At 36.4% G+C, this 21,906-nt stretch overlaps 1 protein-coding gene across 2 annotated transcripts in view; it reads right to left on the reverse strand.

The window, feature by feature from the left end:
• Positions 1–21,906, reverse strand: part of TEX11 (testis expressed 11) — a 314,592-nt gene that overhangs the window by 19,134 nt on the left and 273,552 nt on the right. For both annotated transcript variants that reach the window (XM_032331343.1, XM_032331342.1), the window contains 3 exons: positions 11,845–11,994; positions 10,225–10,333; positions 9,180–9,300 (listed from right to left, as the gene is read on the reverse strand). In XM_032331343.1, coding sequence (XP_032187234.1) covers positions 9,180–9,300; positions 10,225–10,333; positions 11,845–11,994 — 380 coding nt within the window. The remainder of the gene's footprint in view (positions 1–9,179; positions 9,301–10,224; positions 10,334–11,844; positions 11,995–21,906) is intronic.

Raw genomic sequence — 21,906 nt, forward strand, 5'->3', positions numbered from 1 at the left:
TCTGACCACAATGGATTAGTACTCTAATTCAGTAACAGAAAGATATTAGGAAAATCTATAAACACTTAAAAACTAAACAACATACTTCTAAGTAATTCATGAGTCGAAGAAGAAGTCTTGAGAGAAATAAAATAATACAATGAAATAACTGAAAGTGAAAATACAACATAGCGAAATTTGTAGGCACAGGTAAAGCAGCACTGACAAGGAAATTTACAACCCTAAAATGCATACTTTAGAAAAAGAGAAAAAGTCTCAAATTAATAATCTAAGTTCCCATCTCAGAAGCCCAGAAAAAGGCAAACTAAATGCAAAGTAAGCAGGACAAAGTAAATAATAAAGATTAGAGCAGAAATCAACAAGACTGAGAACAACAAAGACAATACAGAAAATCAGTGGAGTAGATGGTTCTTTGAGAAGATGGATAAAATTCACTAACTTCCAGCAAGGATGACAGAAAAAAAAAGGAAGACAAATTATTGATATCAGTAAATGAAATATGTGGATATCACTACAAACCCTGTACATATCAAAAGAATAAGAAAGGAATAATAAAAAGAACTCTATACACAAAAATTTGATAACTTAGATGAAGTGGTCACTTCAGTGAAAAACACAACTGACCACAACTCACCCAAGAGAAAACAGATAATTTGAACAGCTCTGTAACTATTAAGGAAAGTGAAATTATAATTTAACAACACTTGAGAAAAATATCCAGGCCCAGACAGTTTCACTGGAGAATTCTATCATTCAGAAAAGTATTAACATAAAATCTATACAATCTCTTCCAAAAATATGGAAGAGAAGGGAACATATCCAAATTCATTTTATAAAGTTAGTATTACCCCGATACCAAAAAAAAGACCATATACAAAAAGAAGGGGTGCCTGGGTGGCTCAGTTGTTAAGTGGCTGCCTTCAACTCAGGTCATGATCCCAGGGTCCTGGGATCGAGCCCCGGCTCAGGCTCCCTGCTCAGAGGGAAGCCTGCTTCTTCCTCTTCCACTCCCCCTGCTTGTGTTCCCTCTCTCACTGTGTCTCTGTCAAATAAATACATAAATTCTTCAAAAAAAAAAAAAGGGGGGCGCCTGGGTGGCTCAGTGGGTTAAGCCTCTGCCTTCGGCTCGGGTCATGATACCGGGGTCCTGGGATCAAGCCCCGTGTTGGGCTCTCTGCTCAGCAGGGAGCCTGCTTCCCTTCCTCTCTCTCTGCCTGCCTCTCTGCCTACTTGTGATCTCTCTCTGTCAAATAAATAAATAAAAATCTTCATTAAAAAAAAAAAAAAAGAAGAAGAGGGGCGCCTGGGTGGCTCAGTGGGTTAAAGCCTCTGCCTTCGGCTCAGGTCATAATCTCAGGGTCCTGGGATGGAGCCCTGCATCAGGCTCTGTTCAGTGGGGAGCCTGCTTCCTCCTCTCTCTCTGTCTACTTGTGATCTCTGTCTGTCAAATAAATAAATAAAATCTTAAAAAAAAAAGAAAAGAAAAAGAAAACTACAGGCCACTATCTCTCATGAATACAGATGAAAAATCTTTAACAAAAACACTAACATATAGAATTAATCAATATATAAAAAGAATTATACACCATGACCATATGGGGTTTATTCCAAGGATACAAGGTTGGTTCAACATTTAAAACTGGTCAGTGTAATTCGCTATATTATACGCAAGAAAAGTCACATGATTATACCAACTGATGCAGGAAAAGCATGTGACAAAACTCAACACTCATTCATGACAGAATCAGGAAAAACACGGAGTTAGGGAGCTTCTTCAGCTTGATAAAGAGCTGCTATAAAATGGCAAAAGACTGAATGACTGAGTGCTTTCCCCCGATAGTGAACAAGGTAAGAACACCCACTCTCACCACTCTTAACATAGTGCTGAAAGTTCTAGTCAGTACAATAAGGCAAGAAAAGGAAAGAGAAGGTATATATAGTGCAAAAGAAGAAATAAAACTGTCCCTATTTGAGAAGGGGGATTAAGAGTAGATTTATCTTGATGAGCCCGGAGTAATGCATAGAATTAAAGAATTTTTGTAATGTATACCTGAAATGAATATAACACTGTATATTAATTATAATTCAATTAAAAAAGAAGAAAAAGACCCTAAAACAAAACAAACAACAAATCAACTACAAAAAACCTGTCCCTATTTGCAGATGACATGACTGCTCACATAGAAAATCCTAAGGAGGGGTGCCTGGGTGGCTCAGTGGGTTAGGCCGCTGCCTTTGGCTCAGGTCATGATCTCAGGGTCCTGGTATCGAGTCCCACATCGGGATCTCTGTTCAGCAGGGAGTCTGCTTCCCTCTCTCTCTCTCTGCCTGCCTCTCCGACTATAAATAAATAAATAAAATCTTAAAAAAAAAAAAGAAAATCCTAAGGAATCCTTCCCCCCCCAAATTCCAGAAATGAATACGTTCAGCAAGGTTGCAGGATTAAAGACAAACATAAAAATCTACCGTTTTTCTTTACACAGTTGACCCTAGAACAACATGGGTTTGAACTGTGCAGGTATATTTTACACAGATTTTTTGGGATACATTCAGTATAGTTAACTATAAATGCATTTTCTCTTCTTTACGATTTTCTTATAACATTTTTGTTTCTCTAGCTCTCTTTAAGAAGACAGTATATAATTCATATAACATATAAAATATGTATTAATTGACTATGTTATTGGTAAGTCTTCCCATCAACAGTAGGCTATTAATAGTTAAGTTTTTGAGGAGTCAAACATTATACATAGATTTTTGACTGTGTGATGGCTGGTACCGCTAAGTTCCATGTTTTTAAGAGTTGACTATATTAGAAATTAACACATGGACATCATTTACAATCACTCAAAAAACTTGAAATACTTAGGTATAAATCTAACAAAACATGTATAGGACTTGTATGTTGAAAAGTACATACTGCTAATGAAAGAGATAAAAAAATCTAAATAAAAAGACATACTCTGTTCATCAATTAGGAGATTCAATATAAGAAAGATACCAATTCTTTTTCATTTGGATATAACTAAAGATGTCAATTCTTGATATATACTGCACTGGATTGGATAGTGTCCCTCAAAATTCATGTTCTTTCTAGAACCTCAGAATGTGACCATATTTGGAAACATGGTCATTGCAGATGTAATTAAGTTAAGATGAGATCACAATGGAGTAGGATGGACCCTTAACCCAATAATGGCTGGTGTCCAGATAACAAGAGAGAAGAAAAACAAGAGACATGTAAGAAGAATTCCATGTGATGACAGAGACAGAAATTGCAGTGATGAATCTATAAGCCAAGGAATACTAAACATTGTCAGCAACCACTAGAAGCTGAGAAGAGACAAGGAAGGATCCTCCCCCGTAGAGACTTCAAAGAGAACCTTGACGACACCTTGATTTCAGACTTCTAGCTTCCAGAACTGTGAGAGAGTAATTTTCTGTTAAAAGCAGTTTGTGGTCATTTGTTTTGGCAGTCCTAGGAAACAAATGCTGTTCAACACAACTGCTATCAAAATCCCCCCAAAAATATTTGTGGACATAGACAAGATTATTCTAAAATACATATGTAGGGGCGCCTGGGTGGCTCAGTGGGTTAAAGCCTCTGCCTATGGCTCAGGTCATGATCTCAGGGTCCTGGGATCGAGCCTGGCATCGGGCTCTCTGCTCAGCAGTGAGCCTGCTTCCCCGTCCCTCTCTCTCTGTCTACTTGTAATCTCTGTCTGTCAAATAAATAAAATCTTTAAAAAAATACATATGTAAAGGCAAAGGAACTAGAACATCTAAAACAATTTTGCAGAAGAATAAAGTGGGTAGAATCACTCTACCTGATTTAAAGACTTATTGGGGCACCTGGGTGGCTCAGTGGGTTAAAGCCTCTGCCTCCGGCTCAGCTCATGATCCCAAGGTCCTGGGATCAAGCCCCACATCGGGCTCTGCTCAGCGGGAAGCCTGCTTCCTCCTCTCTCTCTCTCTGCCTGCCTCTCTGCCTACTTGTAATCTCTGTCAAATAAATAAATAAAATCTTTAAAAAAAGACTTATTACATAGTTACAGTAATCAGGACTGTGATATTGGCAGAGGGATAGACACATAGAGAACAGAACAGAGAACCCAGCAACAGACTCACATGAATATGCCCAACTGATTTCTGTTAAAAGTACAAAAGCAATTTAATGGAGGAAAGACAGCCTTGTCAAGAAAATGGTTCTAGAACAAGAGACATGCATAGACAAAATGAACTGTAACCTAAATCTCATACCTCATACAAAAATTAACTTAAAATGTATCATAAACTTAAATATAAAATAGAAAACCATAAAAACTTAAAAAAAAAAAAAGCCCCAAGGGAACAGGATAAAGTCTTGGGGATGTAGTGAGGCAAGGAGTTCTACAATGGACTTGACACCAAAAGTAGGATCAGTAAGACGAAGTTGATGAAATGGGCAAATTAAAAATTTGTTCTGTGAACGACCTTGTAAGTTGATGAGTAAGACAAGCTGGGACTGTGAGAAAATATTTTCAAACCATGTATCAGATTAGTATCTATACTATAAAGAACTCTCAAAACTGAACAGTAAACAAGCAAAACAATCCAATTACAAAATGGACAAAAGGTACGAGCAGACATTTCACCAGAGAGGATATACAGACGGCAAATAAGCACGTGACAGGACGGTCCATCTAACATCATTAGTTGTTAGGGAAATGCAAGTTAAAACCACACTAAATTATGACACACTTCTCAGAATGGCTAAAATAAAACAATAGTGATAACATCAAATACTGACAAGGATGTGGAGACTCTGGATTATTCACACACTTTGAGCAAGAGTGTAAAATGTTACAGATGCTCTGGAAAACAGTTTGGCAGTTTCTTTAAAATCTAAACATGCAATTACCGTATGAACCAGCAACTGCCTTCTTAGGTACTATCCCAGAGAAACAAAGACTCATGTTCACACAAAAACCTGTATACAAATGTTTACAGCAGCTTTATTTGTCATAGCCCCCACTAGAAACAACCCAGATGTCCTTCAACAGGTGAATAGTTAAGTGAACTGTGGTACCAGTTCATCCATACCAGGGAATACTACTGAGCAATAAAAACAATGACATATTGATACATGCAGCAACTGGTAACTTGATGAATCTCCAGAGAATTCTTGTGACTGAAAAAAAGCCAGTCTCAAAAGGTTATATACTATATGATTCCAAATCTCAAAAATTAGATACTGTATGATTTAATCTACAGAATATTATGGAAACGACAGAATTATAGAAATTGATGATAGGTTAGTTGTTGCCATGGATTAAGGAGGGGCTGGGGTGGGAAAGAAGTGGGTGGGAATTATAGAAGGGCAACATGAGGTATCCTTGTGATAGAAAAGTTCTGTGTCTTGACTATAATAATGTCAACATCCTGATTGTGATATTGTTTTATATAAAATGTTACCACTGGGGAAAACTGGGTAAAACATACATAATATTTCTTGTATTACTTCTTACAACTGCATGTGAATCTACAATTATTTCAAAATAGAATTTTAATTAAGGAGGGCATATATTGCATGGAACCCTGGGTATTATACATAATGAATCCTGGAACACTACATCAAAAACTAATGATGTGGGGCACCTGGGTGGCTCAGTGGGTTAAGCCTCTACCTTCGGCTCAGGTCATGATCTCAGGGTCCTGGGATCAAGCCCCACATGGGGCTCTCTGCTCAGCAGGGAGCCTGCTTCCCCCTCTCTCTCTGCGTATTTGTGATCTGTCAAATAAATTAAAAAATCTTTAAAAAAAAAAACTAATGATGTACTGTGTGGTGACTAACACAACATAATTTAAAAAAAGAAAAGATAAACCAGAGCAATCCATTTCCTCTTTAAAATAATCTAGAATATGAACCTAAAGATAGGCTTGCCTATTTAAGCATATTAAATCATCCTTCCTGCTTTTTCATTGGCAATAGCTTCTGAATGCCAAGTTGAGCCTCTCCTTTGAACTGAAGCCTAGCAAGAGCAGGTAAAGAAGATATGTGTTTTGGAGGAAAGAGCTCTGGAAGTATAGTCAGATGACCTGAGTTCTAGTCCTGACTCTCATTCATTAGCCATATGAACTTAGGCAAAGTGGTAACTCGACTTTTTTGAAAGGCAGCTATGCTCACCACTAGTGCCACCAACAGGATAATCTGACTTTTCTAAAACTTAAAAATTTCCTCATTTGAAAGGACTTGTCAAGAATAATAGTACAGCACTCTATTTCACAGAAATGCTAGGGAGGGGGCAGGGATCATATGAAATAACGGATACAAGAATCCTTTAGGGGTGCCTGGGTGGCTCAGTGGGTTAAGCCTCTGCCTTCGGCTCAGGTCCTGACTCAGGGTCCTGGGATCGTGCCCCGCATCGGCCCCGCATCGAGCTATCTGCTCAGCAGGGAGCCTGTTTCCCCTCTCTCCCTGCCTGCCTCTCTGCCTACTTGAGATCCCTCTCTCTCTGTCAAATAAATAAAATAAAATAAAATCTTTAAAAAAAGAATCCTTTGAACAATGTAAAGCACAATACTGTGAGACATGAGGTTTTATATCTGTGCAAGAGCCATTTTACCACAGTATGGAGTCACTTAGTAATGCTCAATAATCACTAACTGCTCAATAAATAATGCGTGACTGGTCATTACAAAAGTCAAACAAGGGCTGAATTTTCTCCCAAGAATTTAAAACAAAGGAGATATATAACATATTCAATCAAAGAGGAAAAAGCAACATATATAAGAAGCCAACAGGATTATTAAATTAATCTCTACATTAAAAAAGTGAACTATCCCACCATGTTTCAGGGGATGAGCAATAATGGATGTGAGACTTGTCAAAAAAGTAGAAAAACACTGAGCTCTGTAGCAGAAAACCCAAGATCCAGGGAGATGTAACAGTAATAGATAGAATAAAAGTGTAAAAAAAATTGCTCTGAGTGGTTTAGGCCTTATATAGAGACTATGGAAATGGATCAATTTGGATTTACAGTACAATTTAATTTTAGTTTGTATTAGTTACCATGGCAAACACATCTGAAGGTCCAGATGAGGCTCATGGCTTAGAAATAGAACTTTCTCTTCTCCCCAAAAGAAAGTAAAAAAAAATATATATATATATCCAAAATGTTCAATGCTAATTTTTTTTAAACTTAAATTCACACAGGCCATAATTACATAGCTCCAGGAGAATTCTAGGTTTTTGAAGTCGATGCAGGTTTGTACCAGGTTGTCACCCTGCTACACTGTTCCACCATCTGCTGTGGTTTGCACATATTTTTACAGGAAGAGGCAATTGAGCCCAAAGCAGAGTCAGGATCCTCAGTTATTAACATGGACTCAAATAATGACTTCCTGTGAGACTTTAAGCAAGCCACTTAACCTTAATATTTTATAGCTCCCTTATAATAACAATACCACCTTACATGTGTATGGGCTGTAAAGTTTACAACACAAATTACTATTTTAATTGATCCATAAAACCTCAGTGTGGGAGTCAGAGCAGGTGTTATTTCCATTTTACAAATGAGAAAACCAAAGTCAAATGGCACAGAAGGACCCTACCTTACACCATAAACAAAACAACTAAAAATGGGATCATAAACCTATATGTAAGAGATAAAAGCATAAAAACTTCTACAAGAAAACACTGGGGAAAATCTTTCAAGATCTGAGATAGGCAAAGATTTCTTATCATGACCAAAACATGAACCATAAAGAAAATTGATAAATTAGACTTCACCAAAACTTAGAACTTTTGCTTTTTAAGTTATGTCATTAAGAAAATGAAATGACAAGCCAGAGACAGGGGGAAAATATTTACAAACAGCATATCTGATAAATGATTTGTACCTAGAATATATAAATAAATCCTACAACTCAACAAGAACCCAATTTTTTAAAATGGGAAAATAATTGGATGGACATTTTCCCAAAGGCGGCATAGAAAAGGTCAACAAACACATAAAAAATTATAAACAGCATTAGCCATCAAGAAAATACAAATCAAAACCACAATGAGCTACCACTACACCCTCACTAAAATGACTATAATGAAAAAGATAGACATTATTCTGTCGATGAGGAAGTGTGGAAATTAGAACCCTCATACACCGCTGGTAGGGATGTAAAATAGTGCAACCACTTTGGAAAACAGATTGTAGCTCCTCAGAAAGTTAAATATAAAGTTACCAAATGACCCAGAAATTCATATATTCAAGAGTACTGAAAACATATGTCCACAAAGACTGGTATACAAATATCATAGCAGTATTATTCATAATAGCTAAAAAGTAAAACCAACTCAAATGACTACCAACTAGTGAGTAGATAAAGAAAATGTGATATAGCCATTCAGTAGAATATAATAACATAGGAAGAATTAAAATACTGATACCTGCTATATGGATGAGCCTCAAAAATATTATGCTAAATTGAAAGAAGCTAGACACAAGAGATCACACGCTGCATGGTTTCACTCACATGAAGTGTCCAGAAAGAGAAAATTGGCAGAGTAGCAGATCTGTGGTTGCCTGGGCCTTAAGGTGGGAACAGGGACTAACCACAAATAGGTGAGAAGAAACTTTGGGGTAATGGAAATATTCTAAAACTGGACAGTGGTAACAGTTGCATTAACTCTATAAACTTACTAAAATCACCAAATGGTACATATACAAATGAATATAAATTACACCTCAATGAAGCTAATTTAAAAATCACCGAAACCTGTGCTGAAAAAAAAAAAAAAAAAAAACAACTGCAGAGAAGGGACAAAAATACAGGTCCTCCATGTTCCTTCTACTCTATTACCTGCCTTAAAGAAATGGAAAGAATAACAATAAGGTTTTTCAAAGGGTTACTATCATCACAGTGGAAGTAACAATTCTACCAGGTTTTGAAAACACAAAATAATTAAAAATTCCAGGTGGTACTGCTATTTTCATTTAATCCATAGTATAGCTGTATCAGAAATTTTCTACTTTTAACTCTTTACAGTTCATAAACACAGGGAAATTTTATAGTGTGTAAGTATATTGTAATATGAATTTATTTACCCTAAAACTCACATCAGAAAGCACTATTCTATGTCATTTCTAACACAGAGGCAGTTTTAATTTTAAAGAATAGTTTAGTATCACTGGTTGACTTACGGTAAGGATAATGACGCTCAGAGCATCTTCAAAATGACCCCAAACTTCTTCCAGGGGACACAGTTCCGAATCTGGCACCCCATCTGGCACTAAGAGGTTAATCAAGTTGTGCATACATTTGCTGAAATCAAAAAGAGAAAACTCATCCCATAAGGAAATAAATCACTGGCATCATGGCTAAGATAAGTAAAATCTGGATCTCATCCCAGACTACGAGCTTCAAAACACTTCTGTTCTTCCCTCATTTTTATCTGGCCTCCAACCTCAGAAGACAGATTTTTGAAGCTATAAAAGGGGCTGACCAATCCTCCTTTTTATTATGCCTATGGTTGTCTTTCACCTTTTTTTAGTTTCCTGCACTAAGGAGTTGTAGCTGTTTATTATATTTTATGAGCTGGTTCAATCTATAGACATTTTAAAGCATCTCATTACATCCCGAAACAGGCAAGGGAATTGGGATTTAAACTGGGAATAATTCCAGGAGAACTGTCTCTCATGTCTCAGAAAAGAAAGATTGTAATAAAGTTTTTCATAGAAAAATCACACATCATTTCCCCCACATTTAGGCATAGAAAACATAAAATCTCTAATAAATAATATTTTGTATTATGATGCAGAGCACTGGTTAGTCCTTAAAGAAAGGTGCTTAGAAAAAACACCTGGGGCAAATATTGCAAAATGTTAACATTTGTTAAATTTGGGTGGTGGGTGCATTGGTGGTTGTTATATTAATCTCTGAAAGGTACTTAGTAATTTTATCATATATATAGTCTCACACAAAGAAGCAACTTTGCCCCCTTTTTTATCCTCTTTTGAGAAATCCAGACTCCCTGACATACCTAATTAATCCTTGGTCTATATTATAACTCTAAATATGGAGCTGTTTTGAGGGTTTTTTAGTTCAGGAGTTACAGGAGTTCCCCGATCATCTTTTAAGTTGGACCATTTGAGTCTGACTGATGACTTATGGGTTATCAAACCCATAAGCTTGATATCTTTTGGTTATCAAAAAGCCTAGATTTGGTGTTAAGTTATATTTACTAACCTGTATTTCAACACATCAATGGATTCTTTCTTTTTGTAAAGCAGTAAGGCCCTTTTCAAGGCCTTCAGAGCAATGGAAGGATAGTGTGCAGGCATTTCCACTGCTAATGCTATAGGAAGGAAAGAAAAAAAGGCTGTTGAGTACCTTATCTATCAGTTTTCGTCCCAGGCTACAACTTGCTCTCTCTAATGAAACTGGCCTGGAACAGATTAACACAAACCAACCAACCAACGGACAAAAACCCCCAAAAACGCATTTCTGAAATCAGGAGTCCATGCTGGTTTTCAGAGACAGCTTATAGATTCTGGGTAGAAAAACCTGATAGGGCCACCAGGGTAATCTCTTTAGCAAACATCAACAGAGAACCTACTGTTTCTGTGATCCTGCTCACAGTCATACAGGTAAAGCGATAATCTAATGAGCCAGAGTCAAGGAGGGGCACACAAAGGTGGAAACAAAAAGCAGATCAGTAAAAGGGCAATAATCAAACGGACTCTGAAAAATAGCCTGAGGGTTTTGAAGGGGGGGGGAGTGGGAGGTTGGGGGAACCAGGTGGTGGGTATTAGGGAGGGCACGGATTACATGGAGCATTGGGTGTGGTGCAAAAACAATGAATACTGTTACACTGAAAAGAAATAAAAAATTTAAAAAAAAACCCAGATTTATACTACAATATATTGTTTTAGTCTAATACTAAAAACAGGAAACAGTTGACATGAGAGTGAGTGTCAGAGATAAGAAACCCTAAAACTTCCAAATGCAGTTACCAGGTTTCTAATTGGAGATCCATTATATAAGAAGTGGTCACCATTACATGTCCATAAAGTATAGACCAGCTGCTCCTTGTCTCTAGGAATTTTGTCTTACGAGATAAGGAAAGGCAAATGTGACCTTTGTGCCTAATACCTTTATTAACCACACAGGCTCCCGAGGAGGGAAGGGGGAGAAAAAGGAAAAATAATTAGGCCGTTTCCTGCAGCATATCCCCATATAGGTTCTGGGACCCCAAATACTACTTACTTACAGCCCATCCAGAAATTTGAGAGTGGTAATTGTATTAAAGAATATTACCAGTATTTCTTTGTACACTTTATTTTTTAAAAGTAATCTCTACACCGAGTTTCGTGATCTACTGACTGAACCAGCCAAGGATCCCCTTCTTTGTACGCTTTAATAAATTGCTAAGATTGTATCATCTTTGATTAGTTAAACAGTTGATGGTCATTTCTATCTAGCTGAGTAAAACCAGCTTTCCAAGGTTCAAGCTCCCCCTTTTGCGTAGTTATGTAATTCAATTCCACACCTAGAGTAGGCATGGTAGTGCATTATAGAGTAGTGCATTATAAGTAATGCACTTTACTCAGGTGTCTAAGAACAACAAATATAAGCAATTATTCTTCACGACCCTAAGGACCTTATAGTCTCATATAAAGAAAAAGATAGATGCATTAATGACTATAATACATGACATTTCAAGAATGCCATTAGAGAAGGAGAAACAAAGTGCTATGAGAAAACATTATATTCCACCTGAAGGTAAAGAATGAAGGACAGAGAGAAGAAAAAGTAGTACAATTTAAATGGGTAACAGTCTTCCAAAAACATAAATATAGCACTTACATGCAATTATTTCAAATGTTTTACTTTCCAAATGAGGCAGTTCCCACACTGATTCCAGGAAGCTGTCAAGGAATGGATCATTCATTTTGGCTTTAACTTCAAACTCATACAGCAGAAGCAATGTCTCACATGGATCACTTGAGAAGTCCCCTAAGAGGGAGGCAAAAATGCAACATCCTCTGTGATTATATTTTATTATTCTAATCTCTCTTCTGGGGAGACTTTTCTGTTGAGGAAAATTAATTCTACTTACAAAATGAAGGTTGTCCTAGCTTCTGTATATAGACATTTTACATTTTTAAATCATTAGATACATTTTTACATTTTATATCATTAAATACATTATAAATTTAAATCATTAAATATATTTTTACATTTTAAATCATTAAATACATTACAAATTCATCAACACTTTGAGCACCCTCTAATGCATTCAGTAGCATTGCCTACATTTCCTAAAATTATTGCCATAATGTCCTAAATAGCCTGAAAAAGTCCTGCTACTATCTAATCTAGATCCAATGTTTATCTGCCTCACTTTAATGACTGTGTTAAACAAAAGATGGAATGCTGTATAAGCTAACTGTGGTTTTATTTTAAGCAAAGTAAAAAAGTGTTTCCAAATTATTTCCTTTAGTCAATAAATAGTATTTTTTGGGTATCACCATGGGAAGAAAGTTCTATCAGATTGCATATACCACAGAATGTGAGATGGTTTTCATTCATCCTGGTTAGACTGAACTTTTTTAAAAAGTTTTTTTTCTTTTTTAAATATTTCATTTATTTATATGAGAGAGAGAGAGAGAGAGTAAGCAAGAGAGCACAAGCTGGAGGGAGAGGCAGAGCGAAAGGGAGAAGATGACTCCCTGCTGAGCAGGGAGCCCAATGTGGGACTCAATCCCAGGACCCTGGGATCACGACTGGAGCCGAAGGTAGACGTTTAACCAACTGAGCCACCCAGGTGCCCCTAAAAAAAGTTTTGAGGTATAGCACACATACAATAAACTGAATAAAACCCGTTAATCTTAAAGAAGCAGCTTGTTGAATTTTCACGTATGTTTAAACCATGTAACTACTACCCTGTATCTCATGATACAGAACACTTCCAACATTGGTGCTCATTTTCAAGTCAATATCACCTTAGCAGAGTTAACAACTATTTTGATTTCTATCACTATTGATTGTTACTGCCTATTCTTGAATGTCATTGCTAGTACACAGAAATATAATAGATTTTTGGATATTTGGCCTTATATTCTATAACTTGCCAAATTCATTTACTAATCACAGTAACTTTTCTGTAGATTGTTTTGGATTTTCTATGTAGACAATCATGTCATCTGCAAATAGAAGGGGTTTTATTTCTTCTTTTTCACTCTATGTCTTTTTTCCATTCTTTTGCTTGGCTCATTGCACTGGCTAAGACTTCTAGGAAGATGCTGAACAGAAATGAGAGCAGACAACCTTGACTTGTTCCTGCCCTTAGAGGGAAAGCATTCAGCCTTTCGTCAGTAAACTTGATATTAGCTGTAGTTTTATCTTTGTAGATGCCCTGTATCAGGTTGAGAAACTTCCCTACTTTTCTTGGTTTGCTCAGGGTTTTTTAAAAAATCATAAATGGATGTTCAATCTTTTCACATAACTGTTGATAGGGTAATTTGAGTCTACAATGTTGAACCTAGGACAAAACGCACATAGTTATGGTCTCTTATCCTTTTCAAATTTTACTAAATTTAACTTGCTAATATTTTGTTGAGGATTTCTGCAGGTATTTTCATGAGGAATATTGGTCCATAGCTTTCTTTTCTCTTATTTTGTCTGGTATTGATATCAGTAAAAATGAGCTCATAAAATGAACCGGGAAGTATGCCCTCTTCTTTCTTGAAGGGTCTGTATAAAGCTGGTATGATGTCTTTAAATGTTTGATAGAATTCCCTACTGGAGTTTTCTCTAAGATTTTAAACTACAAATTCAATGGGTATAAGACTATTATTCAGATTATCTATTTCTCCTTGAAGGAGCTTTGTTAGTTTGTGGCTTTCAAGGAATTTGTCCACCTCATAAAAAGCTGTCAAAGTCATAGGCATAAGGCTGATCATAACAGTTGTTAATCATCTTTTTAAATGTCTTCAGGATCTATAGTGATGTCTCTATTTTCATTCTTGACATTGTTAATTTGTATCTATCTGCCTAGTTAGGGGTTTCTCAATTATACTGATCTTCTCAAAACAACAACAACATAGCTCTTGATTTCATTTGTTTTTAATTTAATGTATTTTGTTTTTATTTTTAAGATTTATTTTTAAGTAACCTTTACACCCAATGTGGGACTCAAACTCACAGCCCCAAAATCAAGAGTTGCACGCTGAGCAACTGAACCAGCCAGGCACCTGTTTTAAATTTTATTGATTTCTCATCTTATTTCTTTTGTTCCACTCAATTGGGTTTAATTTGCTATTTTTTTCTAGTTTCTTAGGGTGAAGCCTTAGATTATCTAAGCTCTCTATCTAATGCAATAAATTTTTGTCAGAACACTGCTTTAGCTGTATCTTCTCAATTTTTTTTATTTATTTCTATTAACATATAATGTATTATTTGCTTCACGGTTACAGGTCTGTGAATCAGCAGTCTTACACAATTCACACCACTCACCATAACACATTACCTTGCCCAATGTCCAGAACTGAACCAGCCAATCCCTCCCCCCATATCTTCTCAATTTTTATATGCGTACTTTCATTTTCATTCCACTCAAACTATTCCTGATTTCCTTTTGTGACTTGTTCTTGAACCCATTAGATTATTGAAAAGTGGGTTGTTTAATTTCCAAATATTTGGAGATTTTACAGATGGCTCTGTATTATAATTTTATAATTTAATTCCATTACGGTCAGAGAAGTACTTTGTATGATTTCAATACTTTTACATTTTTTGAAGTTTGTTTTATGGTTCAGAACATGGACTACTGTGATGAATGTTCAGTGTGCTTTTGAAAAAAGGAAATGTATTCTGCTATTGCAGGATTGAGTATTCTCTAGATGTCAACTAGATCGAGTTGGTTGAGAGTGCTGTTCATGTCTTCTCCATCGTTACTGAGTATCTATTGACTTGGTTCTATTGACTACTGAAAAATGAGTATTGAAGTCTCCAACTGTAGTTATGGATTTTCCTATTCCACCTTCCATTTCTATCAGTTTTCGCTTCATGTGTTTTGAAGCTCTGTTGTTAGGTACATCACAAATTTCAAATAGTTATGTTGTCATTTTTAATTGATCACTTTTTCATGATGTTTCTCTTTATCCTGAGTAATGTTGCTTGCTCTAAACTGCTTTTTGCTTGCTATTAATATAGCTATTCCAGTGTTCCTTTTCTTAGTGTTTGTATAGTGTACCCTTTTCAATTCCTTTTATTTCTGACCTATCTATGTCTCCATATTGAAGTGGGGTTTTTTGGTAGACAACACGTAGTTGGGTCTTGATTTTTTATCCAGTATGACATACTTCATCTTTAATCAGTGTGTTTAGACCAGGGGTGAGCAAACTACAATCTGTGGGCAGGCTGACTGTCATCCAAATAAAGTTTTATTTGAGCACAGTTATGTCCTTTGTTTAAATATGGTCCATGTACTCCTGTGACAATGGCAGAATTGAGCAGTTGTGTCCAAGACCTGCTAGCCTAAAATACTATTAGAACTTTAAGAAAGTGCCTGATTTAGACCATTTATATTTAATGTAATTATTGATAGTTGGGTGTTCTTCAACTTCAAAAAAATGAGTTATATGTAAAACAACTAGACAGAAAATCAGTAAGGAAAAAAAATGAAAATACTGTAAGCCAACTAGACATAACAGACATCTATAGAACATCGCTCCCAAAGAGCAGCAGAATATATGTTCTTCTCAAGTACAGACTATGCTCTAGGTCATAAAACAAACTTCAGTAAATTTCAAAGTATAAAATAATGCAAAGTATGTTCTGTGACCATATGAAATTAAAAATTAATAACAGGGGGCGCCTCTGCCTTTGGCTCAGGTCATGATCTCAGGGTCCTGGGATCGAGCCCCACATTGGGCTCTTTGCTTGATGGGGAGTCTGCTTCCCCTAATCCCCACATGCCTCTCTGCCTGCTTGTGATCTCTGTGTGTTAAATAAATAAAATCTTTAAAAAAATTAATAACAGAGGGGCGCCTGGGTGGCTCAGTGGGTTAAGCTGCTGCCTTTGGCTCAGGTCATGATCTCAGGGTCCTGGGATCGAGTCCCACATTTGGCTCTCTGCTCAGCAGGGAGCCTGCTTCCCTCTCTCTCTCTCTCTCTCTGCCTGCCTCTCCATCTACTTGTGATCTCTCTGTCAAATAAATAAAATCTTTAAAAAAATTAATAACAGAAAAAAATTGGGGAAATGTACAAATATACGTAAAATAAATGTATCTTTAAACAACCAGTGGGTCAAAAAATAAATCAAAAGAGAAATTAGAAAATATTTTGAAATGAATAAAAATGAGGACGCAATACACCAAAACAAATGGGATACAGTTACAGTAGTGCCTACAGGAAAACTTGTATCTATAAGCACCTACATTAAGAAAGGGGAAACACTTCAAATCAGTAATCTAATCTTCTACCTTAGTTAAGACCAAAATAACTCAAACAAGTAGAAGGTAGAGAATAATAAAGACTGCAGTGGAAATGAATCGAGAATAGGAAAACAATAGAAAAAATTAATGAAATCAGAAGCTAATTCTTTGAAAAGACAACAAACTGACTAGTCTTTAGAAGCCTCATTTCTAGAATCAGAAGTGAAAAAGGAAACATCATTACCAACCTCAGAGAAATAAAAAGGATTACATAGGACTGCTATGAATAACTGTCAATAAGTTGAAATGGACAGTTTCCTAGAAAGAGAAACTACTGAAATGGACTCAAGAAGAAATAGACAATCTAAACAGACCTATAATGAATAATTTATTTTTTAAAAAGATTTTTATTTATTTATTTGAGAGGAAGAGAGACAGAGAGAATGCATGAGTGCACATAAGCAGGGGGAGCAGCAGAGGGAGAGGGAGAAGCAGGCTCTCTCCTGCAGGAAGCCCGATGTAGGGCTTGATCCCAGGACCCTGGGATCATGACCTGAGCCAAAGGTAGGCTCTTTTTTAATTTTTTTTTATTTTTTAATGACTTTTCAGTATACTAGAATTCATTGTTTATGCACCACACCCAGTGCTCCATGCAATACGTGCCCTCCACAATACCCACCACAGGCTGGCCCAACTTCCCACCCCCCGCCCCTTCAGAACCCTCAGATTTAAAAAAAACCAAACCCTCAGATTGTTTTTCAGAGTCCAGAGTCTCTCATGGTTCACCTCCCCATCCAATTTCCCTCAACTCCCTTCTCCTCTCTAACTCCCCATGTCCTCCCTGCTATTTCTTATGCTCCACAAATAAGTGAAACCATATGATAATTGACTCTCTCTGCTTGACTTATTTCACTCAGCATAATCTCTTCCAGTCCCATCCATGTTGATACAAAAGTTGGGTATTCATCCTTTCTGATGGAGGCATAATACTCCATAGTGTGTATGGACCACATCTTCCTTATCCATTCATCCATTGAAGGGCATCTTGGTTATTTCCACAGTTTAGCGACATGGCCATTGCTGCATGAACATTGGGGTACAGATGGCCCTTCTTTTCACTACATCTGTATCTTTGGGGTAAATACCCAGTAGTCAAAGGCAGACTCTTAATTGACTGAGCCACCGAGGTGCCCCAATGAATACAGCAATTTAAATAGTTTTTAAAACTATAGAAAAAGAAAATCCAGGACTAAACAGCTTCACCACTGGACTGTACCAAACAAAGAATTAATACTAATTCTCACAAATTCTTTTAAAAATAGAAGAGAATGGGGGTACCTGGGTGGCTCAGTTGGTTGTGTCCAACTCTTAATTTTGGCTCAGGTCATGCTCTCAGGGTCATGCGATGGAGCCCCATGTCCAGTTCCATGCTCAGCACGGAGTCTGCTTGAGTTTCTCTCCCTCTACCCCTCCCCCAACTCGTCCACTTCCCCCTCTCTACAGTAAATAAATAAATCTTTTAAAAAATAGAAGGGGATGGAACACTCATGACTCATTCTATGGGGCCAGTATTACTGTGATACCAAAACCCAAAGATATCACAAATAAAGAAAATTACAGACAAATATCTCTTAGGAATATAAACTCAAAAATTCCCAACAAAATACTAGTAAATTGAACTCAGCAGCAAAGAAAATAATTATGCAATATGCCCAAGTGGGATCTACCCAGAAATGCAATGTTGCTTTAACAAGTGAAAATCAATGAATGCAAGATACCATATTAATAAAATAAGAAACAAAAACTACATGATGTTCTCCAGAAGCGGAAAACCATTTGACAGAATCCAATATCCTTTCATGATAAAAACAATTAACAAACCAGAAGGGAACTTCCTCAATCTGATAAAGGGCATCTCTGGAAAACCCACAGCTAACAACACACTTACTAGTGAAAGACTGGACTCTCCCTCTAAGATAGAACAAAAAAGAATGCCCACTTTCACCACTGCTATTCAATATTGCACTGAGAGTTCTAGTCAAAGAAATTAGGAAAGATAAAAGACATCAAGACAGAAAATAAATAGTAAAATGTGATCTTGTAAATATGATTCCTAGGGAATTCAGTAAAATACCATTAGAACAAATAAACACGTTTAAGATCAATATAAAAAATCAATTCTAGTTCTATAAAATAGCAATGAGCAAACTGAAAATAAGATTAAGAAAACAATTCCATTCACAATAGCATTAGAAACAATAAAATACCTAGGAATAAATTAAAAGATGTGCTGGACTTGTATAATGAAAATTATAAAACATCACTGAAAAATTAAAGATGTAAATAAATGGAAAAATATTCCATGTTCATAGATTAAAAGACTTAACTTTGTTAAGATGGCAGTACTCCCCAAAATGATCTACAGATTCAACACAATCCCTATCAGAATCCCAGCTGGCTTTTTTCTTTTTTCAGAAATTGTCAGGCCGATCCTAAAATTCATATGGAAATTCAAGGAACCCAGAATAGCCAAAATGATCTTGAAAAAAGAACAAATTTGGAGGACTAACACTTCCTGATTTCAAAACTTACTACAAAGCAATGATAATTAAGACAGTGTGGTACTGGCATAAGGACAGACATGCATATCAATGGGACAGAACTGACAATCCAGAAATAAAACGATGTGTCTATGATCAACTAATTTTCCACAAGGAGGCAAAGACTATCCAATGTGGAAAGACTATTAAAAAAAATTAATGGTGCTGAAATGACTGGATAGCCACATGGAAAAGAATGAGGTCAGACTCTTACCTCGTACCACATAAAAAAATTCACTCAAAATAGATCAAAGACCTAAATATAGGAGATAGAAGTATAAAACTTTTCAGAAGAAAACATAGGAATAAATGTTCATAATTCTGAATCTGGCAGTGGATTTTTACATATGATACCAAAAGCATAAGCAACAAAAAAAATGTATTTTACTTCATCAAAATTAAACAATTTGTGCTTCGGGGTGCCTGGGCAGCTCAGTCGTTAAGCATCTGCCTTTGGCTCAGGTCACAATCCCAGGGTCCTGGGATTGAGCCCCACATCAGGCTCCCTGCTTGGCGGGAAGCCTGCTTCTTCCCTTTCCCACTCCCCTTGCTTATGTCCCCTCTCTTATTGTGCCTATCTCTGTCCAATAAATAAATAAAATATTTTTAATAATTTGTGCTCCAAAAGACACTATCAAGAAAGGGAAAAGACAACTCACAGAATGGGAGAAAATATTTTCAAGTAATGAATCTGATCAAGGAGTTGTACCTAAAATATGTAAAGGACGTATGACTTAGTAACAGAAAGGCAATAACCCAATTAAAAATTGGGCAAAGAGTCTGAACACACATTTCTCCAAAGAAGATATACACATGGCCAATAAACATATGAAAAGATGCTCAACATCATTAGTTGTCCGGAAAGTCATTCATTAGGAAATCAAAACTGCAATGGGACATCACTCTGTACTCACTAGAATGGGTAGAAAGAAAAAAAAAAGTCAGATAATACAAGTATCGGGATGGAGCTGGGGGGACATCAAAGCCTCATGTACTACTGATGACAACATAAAATGGTGCAGCCACTTTGGAAAACAGTCTTGCAGCTCCTCAAATGATTAAAATGCAGTTACCATATGACCTAGGTCTACCAAAGAGAAATGAAAACATATATCCACACAAAAACTTATAGACAAATATCTACAGCAGCATTATTCAAAATAGCCAAAAGATGAAAACTGATGAATGGATTTTTAAAATGTGTTAAGTTCATACAATGGAATATTATTTGACCATAAAATAGAATGAAATACTGATATATGCCACAACATGGATAAACCTTGAACATGTTACATTAAGTGAAAGAAATCAGTCACAAAAGTCCACATACTATATGATTCTATTTATATAAAATATCCAAAATATGCAAATCTAGAGAGACTCAAAGTAGTTGCACAGGGCTCCTGGGGGAAAGCAGGGCTAGGGAATGTAATGGAGGTTTCTTTCTGAAGTGATGAATTGTTCTAAAATTGATTGTTGGTGGTTGTATATATCTCTGAATATACTAAAATCCACTGAATTATATACTTTATTGTGTGAATTACATGGCATATGAATTATATATCTCAATAAAGCTGTTTTTCAAAATGAATTTTTCTCTGTGATATTCCTTTGTGCCTGACTTCTTTTGTTCAAGATAATGTCTGTGATACTCATCTATATTTTTCTGAGTCAGAAGTGTATTCCCTTTTTGTAGTATTCTATCGTATGAATATACCACAATTTACTTAAGCCATCCTCCTACTGATGACTCTAGAGTTTTCAAATCTTTAACTCTTATGAATAGAGCTATCCTGAACATTCTCATACATACTACGGTAAACAGATACACTCATTTCACCTGAGTATGTATCTAGAAGGGGGATTGCTGGGTCATTGCTGTAACAAACATGTTTGGTTTTAGCAGATACTGCCAAATGGTCTTCCAAAATGGTTGTACTAATTTACATTACCACTCTCAATGTATCAGAGCTCCAGGTGCTTCCCATCCTTACTAACACTTGGTATCTTAATTTTAGCCATTTCAGGGAGTGTGCAGTGATCCCTCATTGTTAATTCGAATTCTTTGATGAGGTTCTCCTTTTGTGAAGTCCCTGTTTAATTCGCTTGCCCATTTTTAATTGGGCTGTCTTTTCTCACTGAGTTTTTTTTTTTTTTTTAAGATTTTATTTATTTGAGAGAGAGAATGAGAGAGAGAGCACGAGAAGGGGAGGGTCAGAGGGAGGTAGACTCCCTGCTGAGCAGAAAGCCTGATTCTGGACTTGATCCCAGAACTCTAGGATCATGACCTGAGTCAAAGGCAGTCGCTTAACCAACTGAGCCACACAGGCGCCCTTCTCACCGAGTTTTAAGAGTTCTTTACATACTCTGAAATTTCTCAGGCTTATGTATTAATACATCTTCTTCCTGTCTATGGCTTGTTTTTATCTTTTGACAGAGTGAAGTTCTCAATTGTAATGAAGTCCACTTTATCACAATTTCCTTTTATAGTTTTTTAAAAGATTTTATTTATCTGACAGACAGACAGATCACAAGTAGGCAGAGAGGCAGGCAGAGAGAGAGGGGAGGAAGCAGGTTCTCTGCGGAGCAGAGAGCCGGACGCGGGGCTTGATCCCAGGACCCTGGGACCATGACCTGAGCCGAAGGCAGAGGCTTTAACCCACTGAGCCACCCAGGTGCCCCTCCTTTGTTTTTTTTTTTTTTTCCAATTTAAATCTAGAGAAAAATTTGTAGTGACATGTACTTTTGAATTACTGGTATTAGTAATATATGTCCTTTCTTTTTATTCATTGCTCCATCTAGCTTGGCATCCAATTGTAATCTTTCCAAAGAATCAACTTTTGGCTTTTGATTTTCTCCTGTATATGTGCTTTCTATTTCACAGTTTT

The sequence above is a fragment of the Mustela erminea genome, chromosome X (assembly GCF_009829155.1).
Source record: "Mustela erminea isolate mMusErm1 chromosome X, mMusErm1.Pri, whole genome shotgun sequence".
NCBI classification, from domain to species: Eukaryota; Metazoa; Chordata; class Mammalia; order Carnivora; family Mustelidae; genus Mustela; species Mustela erminea.